At 45.4% G+C, this 23268-nt stretch overlaps 1 protein-coding gene across 1 annotated transcript in view; it reads left to right on the top strand.

Annotated features, from left to right (window-relative positions):
* The window catches only part of jarid2b (jumonji and AT-rich interaction domain containing 2b), a 111255-nt gene that overhangs the window by 40948 nt on the left and 47039 nt on the right, over positions 1-23268 (top strand). Inside the window, exons 2-3 of the mRNA XM_061092912.1 lie at positions 13969-14095; positions 21902-22028. Of these exons, the coding sequence (XP_060948895.1) occupies positions 13969-14095; positions 21902-22028 (254 nt within the window). The remainder of the gene's footprint in view (positions 1-13968; positions 14096-21901; positions 22029-23268) is intronic.

Here is a 23268-nt window from a genome sequence, read left to right as displayed (position 1 = left end):
AGACCCGGTGTTTCCATCCGTACTGCGTGATCGGATCTCAAGTGGTCAGTGCCGGTCTTAACACACACAAAGGCGTCCTGAGATAAGATCACAAAAACCACATTCCCAGGTGGCCACATTCTTTGGGGTGTAAATGCCAACTCAGCGGACATCCTCTGACCTGCTGCAGTTTAAACTTACATATTTAACATACGCTGATTGGTTTCTAGCCACCACCACAGTATCAAGACCCATCTCAAATTGGTCAAATCTTTCTTGATGTTGACTGACATATGTATCTATCCATGTTAAAGCCAGGTGCGAACACATGTACATAGCGCACACCACATATGATTGGATCTCTCAGGAGGGATTTTAATTCCAGGTCTGACTGACTCCTCGGTGGATAAGGCATCTTTGGAAATAAACCTCTTCGCTGCAGTTGGAAAGGATGTTGTGTAGGAGGCTCAGGTTCCCGTCTTACGCCTTTTGTCTCGGGTTTGAGTCAAATGGAAGCTACAGTAGAAGGTGTATAATTAGCAACCCATGGGTATACGTAAGAGTGCGTTCACTTTCACAACGGCACGCACATGTACATGTATAGCACTGAATTGCTTGTCAGAAGTAGCTGTTGGGAGTGAGGATGGATACGCACCGCTTGGCCCTGACTGTGTGTGTGTGCATGTGTACTTAACAGGACACAGTCTGCCTGTAATGATCCAGACAAGCACTTGTATATCTTGATCCTTTAAGTCCTTCAGTGGCAGGCTTGTTGTATCTATGTGTAATATGTGTGTGTGCAGTGTAGAAAGAGCTCTGTGTTTTGATGTGCTTGTTAGTGAGATTGTGAGCCAGAGAGAGACTTGACCTTACATGGGCTCTACACGCTACTCTGTGGTTGCTGTCATCAGCCCGAGTCACACTGGTGGGAAATGGGTCTCTTTGCTTTGAAACTAAGTTGTGATGTAGCTGTTGTTTTACTGTAGGATTACATTAGTTCTATCTCTAGTGTGGGATGTCTGGCTTTAAGCTATTGTAAATATCAGTGCCCAGAAAGAGTCGGATTAAATTTCACTATCTAACTTCTTCCAAATAAACCAACTGGCAGGTTTGTGTGAAGTCAGATATTGGACTAGATTTTACCTTCAATCAAACAACGCTTGTCTGTACAGTTGTGAAAGCGTTGTGTTATTCTGGAGTGAAGCTAGAGCCTGGGAGTCTGACCCTGTGGGAGATACTATCTTCCATTCCAAGGTAATCCACAGACCTGGATTTTTTGCACTGTGTTTTTAAATGGGATTTCTGGAGCGGCAGCCAATATTTTGTCATGTTCTCATCTGGGCTCGGTTTTGGTTTGTTTATGGTCTGTATCCTCACACCATCTTCCACTGAAATAGGCTGCATTTAAGACTCACAAAATCACACATACACACATATACACCACAGCTGGGGCATGTGCGAACAGTTGCACAAAGTCGGAATAACCCTCAAATGACTTACCCACAAGTGTGCACATGTATCATGGCCAACATAGGGCATCTCGGGACACACACACACACACACACACACACACACACACACACACACACACACACACACACACACACACACACACACACACACAGCACTGCCCCACCTCCAGCCTGGCTAGTTGTCGCCCATATGCCCCCACCAGCCGCCTGCCAACAGGCGGGTTAATATTGCCACCAGCTGCAGAGGGGGTGATGCCAACCATTGCCAAGTGGGAACCAGTGCCAGTGTGGCCACACAGGAGCCACTGTCTCTTCTCTTCTCTCTTCTCTTCTCTCTTCTCCATGACATTGCTTTTTTCTGCTTGTTCAAACTTTTTTTTCTGCTTGTTCACACATTTTTCAGCTATAACATACATCACTGCGTAAGTGCACTTTCATATATGGGGCAATGTGAATGCATGGATTCAGGTCATTCAAGGGCAGTCATCCATCTCATTGAACAACACTGGACAGTGTATTGGGTGCGTGCATGTGTGAGAGAAAGAGGTGCATTGTGGGGTAACAGAGGCAGGCCTTCCGTTTCTCTCTCATCAGGCATGTTGAATAAGCTGCTCCTGGTTTTTCTCTTGTGCTTTTCTTGAAAATGTGCATCAGAGAAGCTCTTTGTTTTTCTGCCTCGTCATTATACTCGTGTGTATTTGTGTACAAACCACAAATCTCTCGCTGTGTTATATTTATCTGTCGTGGAGGTTGAGACATGCTTCTGTTTACCAATGCTGAAATATCACTGAGTGGGTTGCAGAGGAATACATGTGCACACACCCAAGATATCATCAACAAGGACAAGGATGTAGCACTGAGGTTAGGCCAACACCCAACATAACAAGCTAAAGCCCACAGATGAGACATTTCTCAATCTGTATTGTAGCTGACTTGAGTGGACGCTAAGTGTAAAAGTGTTTGGCTGGGTTACTTTGCAGAGCATTCCAGGTCAGAAAGTTTGTGGAAGTTCCCATTTATCCAAATGAAGTCTGTTCGAAAATGTTCAGAGACGTGAGGACACACCTGTAAAATCGGCAGAGCAGGAGAGAAAGAAAGATTCGATGGGGTTATAAAGAGAGTTCATCTTGCTTATGCAAAAACAATGTATAACTGTGGTCGCTGGCCTGGCCAAGACTACAGCTAAAGTGCTGCAGCAGCATCTCACACACACACACACACACACACACACCGCTGCTTATAAATCTTTTAAACACTTAATTGCACTCGCATCGAGAGACGCTACCACTCAGTGCATCTGAAAGGGATTGTACCGAGAGTGAACTTTGGTTTGGACGTGAGCGACGTGAGGAGGGTGCAGGAGAGGAGAGAGGGAGGTGCAGAGGCCACATGTTGTTCCTCTCTCCTCTGCGCTTGTTAAATCTCATCTGAGACGCAGGCAGGATTTACACATTCACCGACAACATTTTAGTCAACTCCGCAGAGAGGTGCTGCTGAAGTGGCTCATTTTTCCACAGTTGAACTCATTTGCGTTGCTCTAAGTTGTGTCTCCCAGTGCTCCGTTATTTAGCTCTTCTCTTGTGTGGGCAAGCGGTGGCCTCTTTCACACCATCACTATCTTTTCTTTTTTTTTGTACTGGTCGTGGAAAGGAGGAATTAATGAGTCTTTCTAGGAAAGTAGCTTTGTCTGCGCTCGTGCAAAAGTCTGCAAGGGGAAATGAGTTTCCAGCCTCAGGCGATGCGTTATTGTTTTGATTGTGTGAGTGTGTGCTGGTGCTCGTGTGCGTCTTCCTGTCTGATTGTTTACAGCCTTACCTGACTGCATTCCAGATGTAATCCTACAGTCAGTGTGATGAGTCCGACTATCCAAGGTTAGCATGGAGAGTGTCTAGAAGCCCCTCTGAGGTGTTGCCCCCCACCACAGCTGCACGTCCAGCTTCCTCTCGTAGCACACACTCGAGATGCTGCATAAACTGACCAGAGGCCGGTGGTTCTCTGTATCCTCGTACTCGCCTGCAGGCGGTTCCTGTCAGACAAGGCACGGGGCTAATGAGGTTACTCTGTTTCCTGTTTCTACTTTCCTGTCCCCTCCTTGTGTTTGTTGGAGTGGGGGGGGGGCTTGGTGCTTTAGTTCTGGGCTGCATTATGTGTACACACGACATAAGTTTATGTTTTGACTTGTATTGCGTGCATTTAGACACTTTAAATATTTACAATACCGTGTTTGTACCCTGTCGCTTTCAGCCAGAAAATCTATAGTATAGTTTCTGCTAATTTCTCACTGCTGTGATAGGAATTAAACTGGGAGAGTCCTGTTTTTTTTTATTTTATTCAAATCAATAGGTGAAATCCTCAACATTTTTATGTTTTTTTCTATGACCATTTTGAAGCTGGACATTTTGAGATCTTACAGCAGAAAACCAGTGACCATTCTTGTCAGTGTGAACACACCAGTGACACAGATATCGCTTCAATATTTTGCACAGCTCATATATGAACATGACAGATTTCAATTTGACATCAACCCAGGGTTTTTATAATCTCCAGAGACTCACTGCGCCTGGTGTCACATTTCCTGGATGACACAAAGAGTACTTTTCTTAAGCTCTATGAACCTTACAAAAAAAAAATATATTACTACTGTCTTATGTTATATTTGTTTTTATAGAGCAAGAAGGTTAGAAAAGCAGTTGTTTTAAGAAGGAGCAGCAGTCTACAGCTCCTGAGGGAATCGCACAGAGGCGTATGAGCCAGTGGCGCTGAGTCCATGACTGATAGCATCGTCGATCAGAACGCACTGTGCATGTCACCATAGTCTGTGTGTGTGTGTGTGAGTGTGTTTGTCTGTGTGTGTGTGTGGCAGTCCAAGGAATTGAGTCAACCCTCTGGTCAGCGGCAAGCAGCCAAAGTAAAGAGGATGGTGGTGTGAATTACATGGTAACTCACGATATGATAGAATTTGATATCACAATACAGTGATTGTGCCTTAATCTATGTATTGCAATGCAGTCATATATCTGTCTAACTGAACAATTCAAAAATACACAGAGGTCCAAGTGCAGGATTTCTTTATTCATTTACTGCAGCATATCAATAATTTAATCTCATGAGTCCGGACGACTACATATTGCTATATCGATATTTTGTCCGACCCATAGAAAATGACAGTGTTACTTTTATTGTTGAATGGGATCCAGTTGTTCGGCAGCCTGTCAAATCCGACTGCACATACACACACACATCTTAGCTTAGTGCTCTATTTTAACACATTTCTACCACGAGACCTCTATGTCAGTCTCTTGTAAAACCAGACGTGGCCCGAACCCTCAACCTGCCAAGTGCAACTAATAGAATATGAAGAATTTCCCTCAGCTGAGCCCTAAAAACCATGGCAACGAGGCTTGCGAAACTTGACTGAGACACTTCTGCAAAGCTAATGCTGCACTGTTACGTTTAACATTTGACTTTATGAGAGAAAATTCCCTCAGCAGCAATCCACCGTCCTCCACAGGATGAACAGTTGCTTTGAGCTCTGGGTCTTTTTGCTATAACGCTCCTCTGGTGCTGCCCTGAGAAACCTTTAGAAACTCCTTCTACGTACTGATAGATAATCTGTTTTTAAACTGCTATAAATGCAGTCAGTGTCTCAGCAGTGTGATGAACAAACCAACCGCTGAGATTAGAAAGAGATCCAAGGGTTTGTTTTCTTATTTTTTTGATTCAGAAATTGATTCGGCCTGCTTTTGACTTTTCAAAATGAACAATAGATTAGATTTGCTTGAATCTGATTAATAGATGACTCAAGTAAACAACCGATTGCATTTTGGTCACAATGTTAATCTGGAAAGTTGGTAGTCTAATAGTTTCCTTTTGAAGTGGTTTGCTTCACATTCCTGTGGTGGTGGAAAGGTCAGAGTGTTGATGTCTTTCAAAGTGATGGCAAACCAGTGATTTATTAAAAATTAAACGGAAGAAAATCTATAAAAAATAAATACTTGGAATGATAAATTCTGGAATGCTTTAGTTGGTGGAGAATGAGAGGTTTGTGTGTGTGTGTGAGAGAGCGAGAGAGGTCAAGGGTCAGAGCTGAGGTCAGTTGGTCTGTGGGTCGGTGTGGGTGGGCAACCGACTCAATTTAAATCTCTAATTATGCAGCCAGCTGGGCCTGTTCTGCACATGCACACACACACACACACACACACACACACACACACACACACACACACTGGATCTTCAGAGCATTGAGACATTTATTTCTCTCAGTCAAAATAAACTCGGTCACCGTTTTAATTTAAAAGCGCTCTCTCTCTCTCTCTCTCTCTCTCTCTCCCCCTCTCCCTCTCCCTCTCCCTCTCCCTCTCCCTCTCCCTCTCCCTCTCCCTCTCCCTCTCCCTCTCCCTCTCCCTCTCCCTCTCCCTCTCCCTCTCCCTCTCCCTCTCCCTCTCCCTCCACCTTCCTCTCTCTCTCTCCACCTTCCTGTCTCATGCTCTGTCTCTCTCTCTCCACGCTCCACTTTAACCAGGCTGGTCGCGTTCTATGCTCCACGGGGCTGAATGGCGCTGGCAGTCTGTCACTTGTGTACACTCAGATAGATTCAGACGGCGTGCGTGCGTGCTGATATGATTGACAGCGGAGACACAGGAGGATGTGTGTGTGTGTGTGTGTGCCTGTGAGTGAGCTCGGGAGGAGGGACCATCATGACCAGGCTGCAGACAGCATTGTTCTGAGAAACATGTATCTGTCTCATGTTAGAGTAAAGAGGATAATACTGCCCATGCAGAGTATTAAAACATGACCTGTTTGAGGTGCAGCATCGTCTGGCCTCATCATTTTTTAGTTTTTAAGTTCTGATATATCACTGTTAGTCTAAGGAAGTTGTACTCAGCAGTATTTCCGCTTATGGAAAGTTTGGCTACATGAATCTACCTTCAGCCCATGTGGCGTTCCTTTCCTCTCCTGCACATGGAAATGCTCTGGAGCTGTTGGGGCTATCCCAGCATGTCTAGTTCAAAGGGAAGGCCCTGTGGCTGCACATGCACACATGCATTCCAATGCACTGAGCTTTCGGTGTAATGAGGAGATTATATAGGGCCTCTTGTCCCCGGCAACCCCACAAACCCCTTTTCTCTTCGGGCTCGTCTCTTGAGCTGAGCGTCCGGTCTGTACTCGAAGCTGTAAGGGACATGGGACCAGGATGTAGTTAGGATTGGAATGTGAGATTTGTAGAGCAAACGCGTTGTTCATGGTCGAGGAAGTTGGCCTTGTTTTACCTCGCTGCTCAGCAAAAAGCATGGTCCTGTTCGAGCTGCTACAAAAAGCATTCGTCTCTCGTTGCTACTTGGTTGCTTCTAGGGAGGAGTAACCATCACTTACACCAAAAGTGAGCGTTGAATTGGGAGATACTTTTTAACCTCTTTGTTTAAGATACAAAGCTGTGAAAAGTTTACTGTCAGTTTTTATTGAATCTCTTCTTTGCAAACTGGTGAAAAAACCCACTAACATCTGGCTTTTGTCTTGATTGAGCATGGATTTAATCAGCCTTCCCTCCTGGGTCAAATGACTGCAATAGACACTGGTTTTTTATTGGCTCCGGCTCTGATCGGCAGCTATGGAAACGTAACACCCGGCTGAATGCGCTAATTTGGCAAGGCTGCGAGGTGACAGCATGTTTAAAAAGCATGTTTGCGTTTAAAAACCTGCATCTCCACACTACTTTTGGTTTATAGGGGGTATTAAATGTACTTGTTAGCATTTCAACTCTCTATTTGCTTTGAAGAGCCCTCCCTTATTGTTGTGGGCATCATCTGGAGCTCTTCTAGGCTTTTCTTTAATAAATTGCAGTTGTTTTTGTTTCTCCGCAGCACCATAATAAAGCTGTCCTACATGTTTTTTCTAATCCGCAAACAGCCGGTCATGACCCGATGAGAGGGTGCACATATTTGGCAATTAAATAATTGTTATCACTGTCATGTGCAGCACTTGGGAAACCCTGAGCAGTCATATTCTCACAGCCAGTCATCTGGGACCCATGTGTCGGCGAGAGCGAGCGAGCGAGATGTGGAAGGAGGAGGAGAGAGAGGGTAGTAGTGGGATAGAGAGCCTCCTGACCACTGGGTACAATAACCCGGGCTTTATTAAAACAACATCTCTCCATCCGTCCATCTCTCCGTCCCTCCTCTGAAGGGAAATGTGTGTTAGAATAACAGATTTTGGGCCGGTTGTGTAGAGCAGATCGCAGCTGGCGCGTGGCCCACATTCCTCTGCCATGACATCCTCTCACTCGGCAGCAGCACGACGCTATTTTTAGAGCGGCTAGTGTGAACGCTTCCATAGACGTATACAGAGAAATGTATGGATATGCAGACGCGTGTGTGTGAATCTGTGTGTATACATGAGTTTGCTCGAAGGATTTGCTTTACATACGTTTCTTAATTCCACAGTAGCTATAGACACATACCAATATTTTGACTTATTGTTGCTTTGCCATCTTTGTGTCAAAACCAAATCAGAATATCAGACAATAAACAGACAAACTGAAACACAAGAAAACAAATGTGCAGTTCAGTCAGTGGGTTCTCGTGCACTGGAAGCAGCGGCACGTACAGGAGCTGCAAAGCTGGCTTTCTGACACACACACACACACACACACACACACACACACACACACACACACACACACACACACACACACACACACACACACACACACACACACACACACACACACACACACACACACACACACACACACACTGTAATGTTCTTAAAGGCAGTGTGTGTGTTTTGACTGAATGCTGTTCAAAGCAGTTTCACAAACATTTTCCGTTTGTATTTCACAAAACGCTGCAGTAGTGCAGCTTTAGAGCTTTTTCAGTTTTTAAACTAAATGCAATAATAAAACAAAGCCTGGGCTGGTGTTCAGTGTGTTTTATGTTGTGGAAAATGAACCTAGTGTTTGTGCATGAATCTACTATGGGACTTTAACTTGGTTATAGAAGGGGCTTTGTATTTATTATTTTTTATTTCCAGTGGTCAGATCAGATTTTGATGGTAGTTTCTTTGTCTCCAAGTTTTAATAACGCTGTCATCCCCCTTCCCCTCATCCCTTAGATCTACTCCTACATTCAGGATCTTTTTTTCTCAGCATCCACTGTTTCACACAGCCGGCGCAATCCACTTGTTTCTTCATCAACCATCAGGGTTATTGGCTTTGCCTACTTTGCAGAGAGGAATGTTTGAACAAGGCGGGGGGGGGTTATGAAGTGGAACCAGCCCCACTTTTCATCCAGCAAGATGAACAGATACAGATGCAGTGATGGATTTAATCCTGCTCAGACTCTAGACCTTGTTTTTTTTTTATTATCCGCACATGGAAGCGAGCGGGTCTCCAAATCTAGTTTACTCCTTTGTGCTGGCGCTGATTGTTTTTCATTGATGGCGAAACTTGAGCTGAGATTAGATGTTTTTCTGGGTTTTTATTCGGCTCTTTACTTAATCTGTTGTGCATATTCTCTATGTCATCTGGGAAAGGACCCATTAAGAAAGAGATAAAAAGACACAGTAGCCAGAGATGACATTTATTTTGAAGCACTAAATCCTTGCTGGAAAGGATCCGGTTCAATGGCAAGAATTTAAATGTAAGAAGAATTTGAAGCTTTTAGATTACAGGTTTTTTTGCAGATCGTTTATTGGGGAAAGTCTAACCCTAACCCTTTTTTTTAAGAAGCCCTCTGGGAATGATATAATGTAATTTACTGCACATTTTAGATTTATTGAAATGTGCATGACAGACACAGTGGACCTATAGATGTCTCTCTGTGTATTTATGTGGTTTTTGCAGGTTGATTTAAGAGGAATTCTTAGGATTCTGCTGGGATCTGCTATGATCCGCTTCAGCATTCATGGACCCCTATGCAGGCATTTGTGCACAGCCCAAAATGCAACCCCTCCGACTGCACGTGTGAACTGCACATGCTCCGGGTACAATATATCCACCTGCTGGAATGGAATGTGGGATCGGGTACCAGGAGCATGTGACCGGAACAAATATGCAACTATCAGCGGATGGGGAATGCCCTATACCAGTGTTTTCAGGTGGAGTTGGGGGATGGGCTTTTATAAGTGACCATGCAGCCACACAGAGTTCCTGATCCATCTCTTGACTACACACACACACACACTCGTGCTCAGGAAAGGTCCTTGCGCTCATTAGTGGAATTCCACCAGCCTGATGGAAGCTGTGTGTGTGTGTGTGTGTGTGTGTGTGTGTGTGTGTGTGTGTGTGTGTGTGTGTGTGTGTGTGTGTGTGTGTGTGTGTGTGTGTGTGTGTGTGTGTGTGTGTGTGTGTGTGTGTGTGTGTGTGTGTGTGTGTGTGTGTGTGTGTGTGTGTGTGTGTGTGTGTGTGTGTGTGTGTGTGTGTGTGTGTGTGTGTGTGGGTGCCAGGTAGTGCTCGGCTTGCATTGCTCTCTCTCCAAGAGCTCTGGCAGCTCCTCAGAAACACACACACAAATATAGACACACACACACACAGCGTCGGAATGAGAAACTGAGACGCAACCCAATTTGGTTTTATTGCTTATTTGAGTAGATGTTTCCCTTCCTCTGTCATGCTACACTTACCCTCTGGCAGGCAGAGGGATACAGAGGGATATCGAGCGCTGCCTCTGTCAATCGCCGCTCAATTTTACACCTGGAAACCTCCGACACATTCAGAGGAAGGAGCCTGGCTTTTGTGACTGAAAAAATCCAGTGAAAGGAGCGGAACGCCTCGGCCCCAAAAACAGATTTCAATCCACCCCTCAGGTCACAGAAACGGTTAACCTGCAGTTGAGCAAAGGTTGTGAAAACCCATTTAAACGATCTTCTGAAGAATGAAGGACTATTGAGGTGGTGTAAAGGTGCAGCAGCTGTAAATGGAGCACGGCTTTAACGCTCACTCCTTCTCTCTCAGCTGATGAAAAGTCGGTCAGCATTTTTTTTTCTTCCCAGACCTTGTTGCTGTGTGTGTGTGTGTGTTTGTGTGTGTACACAGCTCAGGAAATATCTGTGGCACGCAGCCAACGACAGGGAGGAAACCAGAGAGAAAGTGAGAGAAGTGAAATGTAGATGAACTTTAAGATCAGCATTTGGGGGGAAGCACAGTTTCAGCTTGTTTTCACTCTCAGTACGGTTATGTGTTCTGTCTGTGTGTGTGTCAGGTAGAGATATGGATACCATAGAAGCTGGATGTGTGAGGGTTTGTTACCCTGTTGTGTGTGTGTGTGTTGGTGTGCGTTTGGCCTTATGCCACACCACAAGGGAAAGAATGCCAGTGAACTGTCTAGGTAATTGGTGCTTACCTGGCAGGCTTTTACACACACACACACACACGCACACACAGAGACATGCACACACACACAGAATGGATTAGATGACATTAACTACAGGAGAAAATGGCATAATTGAACACTTGCACTACCTGTGTGTGTGTTTGTGTGTGTGTGTGTGTGTGTGTGTGTGTGTTTGTGCGCTCATATGTGACAGTGTAATGAGGGACTGCATACTACACACAAAAAACACACCCTATCAACCTCTGTCAGAGGCTGCAAAGCACCGGTGCGCCGAACAGTCGGCCCGCTTGTGTGTGTATATGCGAGTGTGTGTGTGTGTGTGTGTGTGTGTGTGTGTGTGTGTGTGTGTGTGTGTGTGTGTGTGTGTGTGTGTGTGTGTGTGTGTGTGTGTGTGTGTGTGTGTGTGTGTGTGTGTGTGTGTGTGTGTGTGTGTGTGTGTGTGTGTGTGTGTGTGTGTGTGTGTGTGTGTGTGTGTGTGTGTGCGTGTGTGCGCATGTGCCAGCATGCCGGCTGCATGCAGGCAGATGTGGCTGTCACCCGTCAGCTCCATCATGTGCAGACATCCAGCGTTTAATCTTGCCCCCCCCCCTCTCCCCTTTTAGCTGAGTGCTGAGGAGACCTGGGAAATCAAAACAATATTCTGCAAAAGCTTATTTTTTATCTGTTAAAAAGACAAAAATAAGAAAAATGCAGTAAACAAGCAATATGTCCAGCCTTTGTCAATATTGTCAAAACATATTTAGACTTTTAAACTGATTCAAGTGAGTGAATGAGGTCTTGCCAGTTTTTGTTTTAATTACTGGAGTGCTTCATTTACATTTGCTGCTTTCAGACATTTTCCAGAAATTTCCCATAGTGGGCTGTATATGAGAACGCAAGTCAGTTGCTCTGGACATTTTCTGAAACTTTATGTTCCGGGACGGTTTTTAAAATATTTGGAAAATGTCGAGGAAGGAGTAGAGGAAGTTGAAAAGACAAGGAGATTATGTTTCCGACATTTTCCTGTTGGTTTGAAAGTGGACAAACTCCTGCTGTGTGAAACTCTAGGAAATATCCGGACCCCCATAAATAATCCACTGACCTTTCACTATATACTTCATACCCAACACATTGTCAACTATGAAATGCAACTGAGAAACATTTGCACAAACACCTTATGTTGATGCTGCTATAATTATCAGTGGGTTGTCTGCACTGCTCGTGAGGGATATTTCATGGATCATAACATCTTTTTACTGTGCGTGTTTGATAAGGTGCGAGTAGAAAATTCAAGACAGGGAGGGGATCGACAGCAGAGAGACGACATTTAGGATGTGCAGTCATTCCTGTAGCATCACCCTCACTTGGTGTGGGAAGATGCATAATATTAGGACAAGATTAAGCTTCTCTCTTTCAAACAGCCAGAGAAAAAATACCAGCTAACACACACACACACACACACACACACACACACACACACACACACACACACACACACACACACACACACTATGTCTCTGTGTAACCCCGACCGCAGTCATCTGAATTCCTCTCTTATTTATTTCTTCTTCGAGAGCTCGCTCATGCGCCCTTATTGGAACGCCGGGACTTTTATCTTGTTATTACAGCTGCGGTAGAAACGTCTTGTTTTAATAACTTAAGCGTGAGGTGGAGATTTTTTTTATTTTCAAAATACCTGCAGCCGCGCTCAGATGTCACGGAGACGTCTGCACGCCACTTAGCCCGAGCCGACTGCACGGGTCTCAGTCAGCTGGGTGATCGGAACGCCTCTTACGTTTGGCCTGACTCAGACTGAAGGAAGCGCTCCGCCTGGGATGAGTCGACAGGATCAGAAATGTGTTTTTAATTCACATCATTAGCATACATTAACTTTTTTTTTTTTTTTGCACAAAGCCACAAAGTGTTTTCTTCTCTCTCGAAAACCTTACAGCTGAGATCGACTCGCCTCGTGGCGTGACGAGAGAAAAGCATCGTTCGCTTTCCATTATTTATTAATACCTCTTTGTTGTTGCTCATGTCCTAATCTCATTTCCTTTAGTCATTAGTGTTGTTCGACATCAAACACAGCTGCCAGAGCAGTGAGTGCAGGCAGTGAGGGAAGGAGGCGGGCGGGGGGGGGAGAAGTATGGTTATTGCAGTTGGACGCACTCTAAAGACCCTTTTAACAATGCATGTTGCAGCTGAATATTTTTTTTTCTTTCTATTAAGCTGTTTAAAGTCTTTATTAGTAATATATTGCAGCTTTGATGTGTTCTGCATTGTGCCGTCTCGTGCTCGCGGCTCGGAGGGAAACCGACCGGGGACGTGTCTTGGAAACAGGATGTGTTGTGCGTACGTGTGTGTGTGACTTGTGTTGACCCCCTCCGACAATAACGTCCTCTGTCTCAGTCTCGCTGGGAGAGATTAGCAACACATGAACCCGCAGTCCCATGATGCTTTTTTCATTTGCTTCCTACCTATTCATCACCATAACGCTCTCCTATCACGGCATTGTGCCGAGATGCCGGCCGTCGCGCATTGTCATGCTAATGCATCGCCATGCTAATGCATCGCCTTGTGTCCAGAGCTGCAAGCTAATGCTATGTTATGCTAATGTTGTGTCATGCTAATGTCACGATGGTGGGAGAAATGGAGGGATGAAATCGTAACAATGCACAAATGGGGATTCCTCTTATAGTCAAACTTTTGTTTGTTTTACTAAAGCTTTCTTTGGTTTTCATGCGTTGAACACAACATTTTTGTGTTTTCCAGATTGACTTGTTGACAGAAAATTATATAATATACAAATCCCCCATTAAAATCCACGGTGATCTGCTCGGTGAAGTTATTGGTTTATATTGATGTGAACAAATATTATTCTAGGCTCTTTTTAGTGTAGATGCAGAATAACAGTTCAAATTTTGCTTAGCTTGAAAGGCTTTGTTTTGACTTGGACGTCTCCAGGAAACATTTTCTGACCTCAACACAAACACTTATTGTGGGACAATAGAAACAAAGTAAAACTAAACCCAACTTCCAAAGCTGCTCTCATATTAACAGACAGTTTAATGACTTGTTTGTTAGTTGTACTTTTAGGTTTGAATGTCGGTTTAGTTCAGACACTTAAAAAGGAGGAGAAAGAAACCGTTCCTGTCTGTGATAATGCTCTGTACTCATGTTCTCTCTCTCTCTTTTGGCTGTTTTCACAGGATGACAGTGACGGGATCCCATGGTCGGAGGAGCGGGTGATGCGAAAGGTGCTTTACCTTTCCCTAAAGGAGTTTAGGAGTGCACAGAAAAGGCAGCTGGATGGCGATGGAACCACGAACTCTAATGGTGAGTTCATCCACATCCTGCACATGTACTGAGCCTGCACCACAGTGGCCCGGCTCCGGCCTGGTGGGGACAGCTCTGAGTTTAGAATGCACATCTCACTCCCTCTGCAAATGCTCTTGAATGTAATTTCTGCTTGCAAAAACAAAATAATGCTTTTTTTAAGCTGTCCGACTTCTCACACGGGTCTGTTGTTGATTTGTTATTCTGTGAGAACGAGCAGGGCAAGGAGGGGCCGACTGAATCAATGTGTGATTATTTTATTCCTTTGAAATCATAAGAAAAACACATTGTAAATCAATATCTGGCAGTATCGATATCTGGCAGTCAAAGTTAATATTGATGGTGGGGACCGCAAATAAATCGATGTACAGGCACAGAGGAGTGTGAGAACATTTGAAACTGTCGTGGCTCAGAGAACGTCAGCTGAGAGGGCGTTTCTCCGATGTGACCCAGGATGCATTTGCAAGAATATGGCAACGTATTATCCAGAACATCTCTGAATTTGATCTAAGTGATCAAATGCATCTAGACTGCGTTCATGCGGTTCTTCCAGTTGTCCAATTGTGATTGTATCCCTCGAGATGGGTGATAAACACGACCTGTGACATCATTTTGTTTCACTGGACTTTTATTGCTTTTTCCACAGTATGTTATTTTGGCTATTTTAGTGGATTCATTGTCACATGGTGAAAGAGAGGAAATAAAATATCCTGACCTCAGAATTGATTTATTCCCTTGACAGAATACAATTTCAGCCAAAGGTCCAATGTAAGAAGTTTTTCCCCTTGTATCTGTATTTAGCTGAGACTTTGCAAACTCGTGAACAGCCCTGCAGTAATGAAAGACTCAACGAGTGCAATAATTTGACATGTTGAAAACGTTCACGCTGTTGAGACCAAATGAAAGAAGCATGGGATCGGCCCCACTAGCATTCTGTGGACTAAATGTCAGTGTTGCCAATTCTGTCTGGCTCTGCTGAGGTTAGCGTCTCCGTTTAGCTTTTCATTCCCTTTATTGCAAGCGACAGTTTCATTAGTTTGTTTGCAAGTGAAAACTAAGCAAGTTTTCCTTTTTCGCCCGGGGCAACCTGATCTCACTCACTTTACATGGAAGGAATCCAACGAGAACAAATGATCAAGGAGCCTCTGTCGGCCTTTTGTTGTGGGTCAGCGGGCTGCAGTCTTCTGGCTCCGCTTGTGCAGTGTCACATCCTCAAAGGGACCCTCCAACTGAAAGCTTTCCCCACTTGTTTTCAAATGTTGACACTTCGCACACAGGGACTCGGATGAGGTCTTCCACAGTATCACGCACAAGGAAAACACGTGTGGACGCGTTGTTAATCTGTTCCAGCTCCACTCTGGGGTCCAGGCTCATTAAAACCCAGACTAATAGAAACCCCCCCCCCTTCCGATATGAATTAATACTTGAATTTGCTTAGATAGACAGTAACACAACTCCAGGTGGAAGTCGGCTGCAGGAGCAGTCAAGGGAGTTTTGCGGTTGTAAAACCTGAAACAACAGGAGCCGAGCGAGAGCACCGGGGGGGGAGAGATGAACGGCGTGTTTTGAACCGAGCTGCCACCGCGTCTTTTGTTTGACACCGGTGCTCCCACCCATAAAAAGCCCTCAGCCTGCCAGCAGCGGAGATCTGAACTTCACACGTGCCTCAGAAGCTATTCTCAGCTGACATTAACACAAACCAGACACTGGAAGAAAGGAAACAGGAGGAAAAAAAGAAGAGCGGCTCTGAAAGTTCACGCCCAGCCAGAGGAAGCCAGCCAGTCACCCGGCGAGGCGGAGGGAGAGACGGGAGGGAAATCTCTTTTGAAATGTATCTTACCTTTTTTCTTTTTTTTTAAAAATAATATTATATATTTTTCACACCTTCCTTCCTTCCTTTCTTCTGTCTGTGCCCAACCCCTCCCCTCCCTGTGTCTCCGTGTGTCTGTCTGGCATCTCGCGGCTGCCACTCCACAGCTCCTCGGGGCCTTTTAAGCCACCGCGGGTAGCTGACCTTATCGCCTGAATAAAAATGACTCATTAGAAAGCATCGGCGGCCCGTCGCACCGGGGGTAACGACAGCCGCCCGCGCTGACACAAAAGGGAGCCGGGGCTGAATAGACGGGTCCCGCTGGTTTGGAGCACCGTGGGTTAGCGAGGATTTGGAGGCTGGGCGAGCGGCACGGTTTCCTGTTCTCGCGTAAAAGACGCCGCGGTGGAACTGTCAGCCATTTTGGAGGATCACACTCAGCGTGCTCTTGGTCCTGAATGGGCAACCCCGCTGTTCCAGAGGACTGCGGGTTAGAGAGTCTGGGCTTATGTTAAAGGCAGACATGTGCCACCGTTTGCAGGCTCACACAGACGATACGGTGAAACCATCAGCCATTTTGGAGAGTCAGGCCGTGCATGGACACAATCATCACACATGTGAGACAGAGTTGGAGCAAATGACAGAGTGGAGATTATTTTAATTTGTCAGTTAACGAGTCACTTACCAGCAGAAAATTAATCAAGGAAAATGTTGATAATTTAATCATAGCAAAACCAAAAAGGGTAAAAGTTATAGGTTTATTGCTTTTCTGTGTTTGAACTCATAAATTAAGACTATGTGCAATTTAGATTTGTTTATTGGTCACAGTAAGCAATCTTCAGGAACCACCTTGGGAAGGTACAAGTTTTGTAGGTTAATAATAATGTTTTTTAATCTTCTAAAAAAGCAATTGACATTTCACATTTTTTTTATTTTCAAATTGTAATTATCGGTGAATAACTATAATAAATGTCCATCATCAGACTCCCAGGAGAGGTTTTGCTGAACTTAAAGCCCTGAACCCAAATATATTCAGTTGACAATCATCTAAGAAAAGCACTTTAATTATCAAGAGTTCCCAATTAATCTTCTGTCAGTATTTTGTTCATCTTCTCCTCGTTAGACAAGGTCGTCTATTTCGAGATGAGCGTCCACCATTTTGGAGAAAAAGGTATCCTCTGATTGAAGGAGTTTAAAGCGTTGTCCCCCCCCCCAAGGTGGCTGCCTCTCCGTCTCTCCCTCCCGACACAAACCTCCATCCATCCCCGGCCACCTCCTCTTCCCTCTCTCCTCTCTCCGTGACAGCGGTGGCGATCTGTCAGTCAGCTGTGTGTGTATGTCCGTGCGTGTCACTCTATCTCTCCCCCCACCCACCCACCCAACCCCTCTCTCTCTCTCTCTGCCCATAACCAGCAATCATGCCGTCTCCCCCGGCCACTTTACCCCCCCCCCCCCCGGCCGCTGGCAGCCGTCCATCTCACTTCCTGCCTCTCGTGCTCGCTCCGTGCATTATTTACCAGATGACATTATGCCCTTCTGCGTGCCAGCTTCCGCTCGTTCACCGCACTCCCTCCATCACGGCCACGTGTCTTCCTCTTCCTTTCTTATTCCTATCTCCATCCATCCATCTGTCCTTCCGGTCCCCCCCCCCCCCCCCAAATGCAGGGTTTCATTACACATCAATAGATCTCTGGTTACTGCGTTCTCCTCATACTCCCCTCTCCCCCCCCCCCCACTCCCTCCTGTTCATCAATGTGCTCGATTATGTATCTCCAACCCCCCCCCCTTCACCAAAGCCCTTTTCTCCTTCCTGCTTCCTCCATCCATCTCTGTCTCCCTCTCTTCTCACCCTCTCCCTCTTTTTCCGCTTTGTCCTTCCTGTCCTCTGCCCTGTCTGTCTCAACTATCTACAGTATCTGTCACCCAAACCCTCTCTCTCTCTCTCTCCCTCTCTTTCCATCACCACCCCTCTTTTCCTTCCCCCTGTCCTTTCCCACCCGTCCTCTCCAGCTCTAACCGAATCGTTAAAGCTGCATCTTCTTCCCGTGCCTCCTTACTTCGCCATCTCCCTCCGCTGCGCTCGTCTGTCCCGCTCCTCTCCTCTCCCCTCCCGTCCTTTCCTTTTCCTCCCTCTCCATTTCCCTGAGTGCTATTGATGGAGGATCTGGCTGCCGGCCAAAACCCAGGAGGGGCTGAGGAGAGGGTTTGCCCATTTCTCCGACTGTCCCCTCTCTTTCTCTTGCCGTCCGTCTGGACCTGCCGTTCCCACCCATTTTTCCTGCATGTCGTCCCCTTTCCCTCAGCACTCTGTAGCTGTAACTCTGCTGTCAGTCTGTATTCCCACACGCCGCTCGCTCCCTTGCGCGGCCAGAGTGGCAGCCGTGGCAGCTAAAGCCTCCGCGCCTGTGGAGAGATGAAGGAGCACCAGCGGAGAGAAGGATAGAAGGAGGGATGAAAGGTGCTGAATGAAAGAATCTCAGCCAAAAGAGGAAAGAGTTTAGGTATTGAATCAAGCGGGTGGAGGAGATTGCATCTGCTCCGTTTCCCATGTGCTCCTTTTCCACAGCAGCTCAGGCCATTACCAAATACCATCTTTGATGCTGTGGATTTACAGCCTTGAGCTGCACAAAGCAGATGCCATGTTTCTAGCTGCCTGCTTTTGTTCTGGCTTGTGGTGAGTGTCATGCAGTGTTGTGGGGTCCAATTTTGGAAGGAAGGAATAATATATCTGGGGCTTTTTTTTCAAATCCTATTTCCAGGCAGTCAATTTTAGTATCCGCTTCTACTTCGAGTATCAAATAGAATGGATACTATTGGGGATTTCACCAAAATAAAAGTACCCATTGTTTCTTTTTATAATTCCATCCTTTTTAATTAAACACAGGCACAGGGGATTACTTGCACGAAGGACATGAGATATAATTTTAGTGCTCTTGTCTACAAGAGGGAAAATAAGATTAAAGTCTTGTAGAAGAGTAGAGATTCAACTGCAAAACGTTCAGAGTTGTTTATTAATGAGAGGGAAGTTAAAAGGAAGATTATTACCATATATCTGCTAACCTAGAAACAAGCATTTTTTATCATCTCTGCATTCACAGCCTTTATATCACTCTCTCTCCATTAGGTGTGGCAGAGCACTCATTGTCACACTTCGATCTTTAAGGGCACCCTCTGCCCCGATGATTGTCTTTCCTCTGCCACGACTGCTCCACCAATACCTCCACTTATTACCCCAGCTCCCACTAATAAGCTCCTCTCAGCCCTGTGATGTGCCGTGTTACGGTGTGTACCTCCGCTCGCCCCCTCTCGTTCTCTCCCGGGACTCTGAGGTGAACGTAGCGAGGCGATGGGCTTAGTTAAGCATGCGTAAATCTGATTAGAAACCCACCCCCAGTGGAGCAGCAATTGGGATGGCACACTGCCCCCCCCCCAGGTCTTAAGCAGCCAGTCGTCGCAGTCCTCCCTCACCACCACCAGGACGGTTGAGTTACGAGCACAGGACCCTTGGCTCCCCGCCTGTCTCGCCCATCCCCAGGCCTCTCTCTCTCTCTTCCCCAAGATTCCCTGCTCTGCCCCTCAGAAGAGCACTCATGTGCAACCAGCATATGTCAGACAACTCTTTGGAGGGATTGTGGGGGGGGGACGAAGAGGAGGGGGGGCGGTGAAATGGGCCTCGGCATGTTTGTTTGCGTCCTGTGGGGACATCACGCGTCAGTCACGTTCTGAGCACAATTAAAGTTAATTAGCTACTTTGCTTTTTAATTTTTTTTTGCTCCGCTGGAAGTTTCACCGACACAACCCGCTGTCCTGAAGGTGTGATTAGATTAGAGCCTGTGCTCCTCCCTCTCTTCTCTGTAGTGCCTCCACTCATCATTTTGGAAATCGTCTTCTGGAGGAAACATATTTTTCATCGCCCCACATTAAGTAATGAAATGTCTTAATGAGTCTTAATCTTTTGAATTGGACTTTTTTTTTATAAAATTAAGGGAATGCTGATTAATTGAATTTTCCATTTGGATTTTTCTCCTCTTCTCTGTGCGATTACTTCAAAGCACTTTTTCTGAAACTCCTGATTGATTAAAGACGTACAGATGTAAGCCTTGCATGCAAACCGGGGCATTTCAAGGCAGTGATTCACCCTCAGCATATAGACTAAGTGGCTCTCCCACTGCAACTTTAAACATTGACAAAAGTGCGATGGCGTTAGTCATCACGCCAGCACTTGTTAACTCTGTGACCGCAATGATGTGTATCCGATGACTGTACCTCGGCGTTCAGGTACTGACGTGCCGTGCGTGTGAGAGAACCCAACATCCTGTGTTTGCAGCGGTGAGAGCGTTTGACTGCGTGTGAGCTCATTCACCTCACAGCACATTTATTAATCTGTTGAATCATAAAAAACATCTCTTACCTGCTCCACATTGCTCATCTTCATCCTGTCTCCTACACAATCATTTAATCTTACTGCTCCCTCACTCGTCCAAAATTATTTTTCTGCCTCGGATGACGCAATGCCCGGGCTTGTTGAACAGTAGCGTCCTCGCAAGCAGGATATCATTGGAGTTGCCAGTTATCCCCACCCGTGCTCCACTGGCCTTGTTATCTTAATTTATTTTCCTTTTGACACCCACCATTAGGCGTGTGCGTGGTGGAGTTTGAGTGGCACGTCCCTGTGAACCTTCAGCCAAGTGGAATTTCACTGGGTGTGCCGGGTAGGCAATGAATGCTCGTGCGGTGAGAAAGAGGGGATAGTAGAGTGAAGGTGTTGATGGAGGCAAAGATAGCAGAACTTTGAACCTGCTTATCAGACATGCACTGAAGCCCAAATGTTTTCCTGAAAAGTTCCAGAGGAGACGAATGTTAAGAATGAGAGTCAGTTGCCCCACACATTTTCTGGCAGCCCCCGGAGTAAAATGAGATAAAAAAGAATTCAACATGAAAATGTCTTCAAAATTCAGTGGATGTGCTGATGACATTTCTGACACAAAACTGAGAAAAACAAAAAGTAAACAAATATCTCAGGATGAAAAGGAGGTGCCATACACTTACAGGACGCTGCGGTAAACAAAAACACCTGATGGACACAATTGTTGAATACAGTTAATGTCAAATCTTGACATATACACATAAATCTGTTGTTATCTCACCAGCATAATTTTCGTCATCTGACTCACCCTTTGTCTCTGGTTGGTTCACACTCTATATTCTATTGGGCCTCTATGACACGTTCCAAAAATTGCAAGAAATGCCAATGCCACCTTGTGCAACTTACTTAATTTTCTTGTCTCCCTTAATTACCAGTGACTTCCACTCCTCTGTTTGACCTAATTTGAATTCTCGGAGCCCGTTGTTGCTTTTGATTTAAGAATCTGTCCAGGGGCCGATTTTGTTTGTGTGTTGCTTGCTAAATATTTAATTAGGTCTCTGTCAATTGGGCTGACTGAGAATGTCAAGTCCAGCAAAATGCCTTCACTTCCCTTGCTGCCCGGGGCTTTTTATTTTATAAATCCGTTGTCAAGGGACACACATCCTTTACGTCAGCAGCATTGGCATTCAACAAGAGAAAATATGGAGTCTGAAACTAACCTCCATGATGCCGCAGACACGGCCAGTGTCGAAGAATTGTGTCATTTGTATTGTTCAGTCTAGATGCTTCAATTTATTTATTATCTCTCTATTTGTCCTGTTCACTCTGACTGTCTTTCCATATCCCCTCCTGTATTCTATACACTCCACACTCGGATACAACAGAGCTAATCTTATCAGTAGAAATGTATCTGCACAAAATCAGAAGCAAAAACAGAAGACTATAATAACACTGTGAGATAACAACGCAATTTACTCTCCAAATATTTAGTCCAAATATCAAGCCCCACGAGTGGCTCACTGACAAAGGGCCATGCCAGATATCCGCAGGTGGAAGGTTTCAAACGAGTGGTCTGTAAAATATATGTTGGCCCTGACTCTAAGCCTTTTTGGCGCTTTGTGTTTTCCAGGTTCCCTCGCCAATGGGCAGCTGAACGGCTCGGGATCAAAGGGCAGCCACAAAGAAGATGGGTCCTTGCGCTCTCAGGGACCGGACGGGCGGCGAGAGTACTGCGAGGGCGGTCCTCCCAAGAAGAGGTGAGCCCAGATGCTTATAAGGTTTTTCTAATCCTGTTTGTGAGTCAATGGGTCATTAAAGAGCTTTATAGAGCCCTGGCTCTTGTATTAGTGGAGACGTGTGTGTGTGTGTGTGTGTGTCCGTTGGCATCTGTGCGTGTGACTTCATGCCAAAGACGGCTGCTGTTGATACTGTGAGTGCGAACAGTTGAGTTTTGCGGCTGTGCTGGAGAACTTAGGACACATGTTGCAAACTGTAAGTGCAGCTTTAGCCAAGTTCATACTCCACCACGGTCCAAGTCCTAGGATCACAGTGCAGGTCATACTACACAACTGACAGGGGGCCACACACTGCACTAGTTTGACTGGTCTAAAAACCCCACAAGTTGAGTTCTGCTCGTATGTGTCCCCCTGGTCTCAGAATGACACATCGAGTTTGGGGAGAGGTGAAACGCTTTAGTGGACGTCACAGTTCCAAAGAGTTGAGAGAAGCTGAGCCCATGTTTTTCTGTCCGAACCTGAGAGAAAACCTAACAGGGTCTGACCCGAACCCGACTGGCAGTCAGGGTTTTTTCCATCTGAACGCAGCCAGATGCAGTTAATAGCTGCACCTGTCCTTCACACCTATGGTTATTGCAGACTTTTCCCGATTACAGATGTGTGCAGTGTAAAAAGTCAGGTGGCATCTCTCCACTAAATAATCCTTCACCCTATTCCCCGTCCTGCGCTCTGATTGGCCATAGTTGCTGTTGACTCGTGCAGATATTATCATCCTAGAAATCTATTATATCAGTGACTGGAAGGCAAAAATCGTTGTGTGAAACAGGTTTTTGGTGTTGACGAGTTAATGTTTAAGAAGCTTTCACATAGTACAAACTCTTTCTTATTGGCCTCTCTCCCTTTTTATTGTCTATGTCTCCCCATGCTTCCCATATATCCTTATTATAAAATCTCCTTTAACAATCCTCCTTTCCCTCATTCTTAAGTGAATTGTTTGGAGAGGAGCAAGTTGCCCATTAGTTCTGTAATAGAAGATGACAGTCAACAAAGAAGTGTAAATAGTATCTGCATTTGAAGAGCACTGAGCCCTTTTTAATGAGAACACCCCCTCATCTTTCTACACAAATGCCGTTTCAGTCATTTATAATCCGCCACTTAAATGAATTCTGCCATGAATTTCTTAAATCAATTATTTAGAAATTTAAGTTGATGCACAGCACAATAAACCACTAATTTCTGCCCATCATTGTTTCATGAAGTC

Source organism: Limanda limanda, chromosome 19 (assembly GCF_963576545.1).
Source record: "Limanda limanda chromosome 19, fLimLim1.1, whole genome shotgun sequence".
Classification (NCBI taxonomy): domain Eukaryota; kingdom Metazoa; phylum Chordata; class Actinopteri; order Pleuronectiformes; family Pleuronectidae; genus Limanda; species Limanda limanda.
This window is presented reverse-complemented; position numbering and strand designations above follow the sequence as displayed.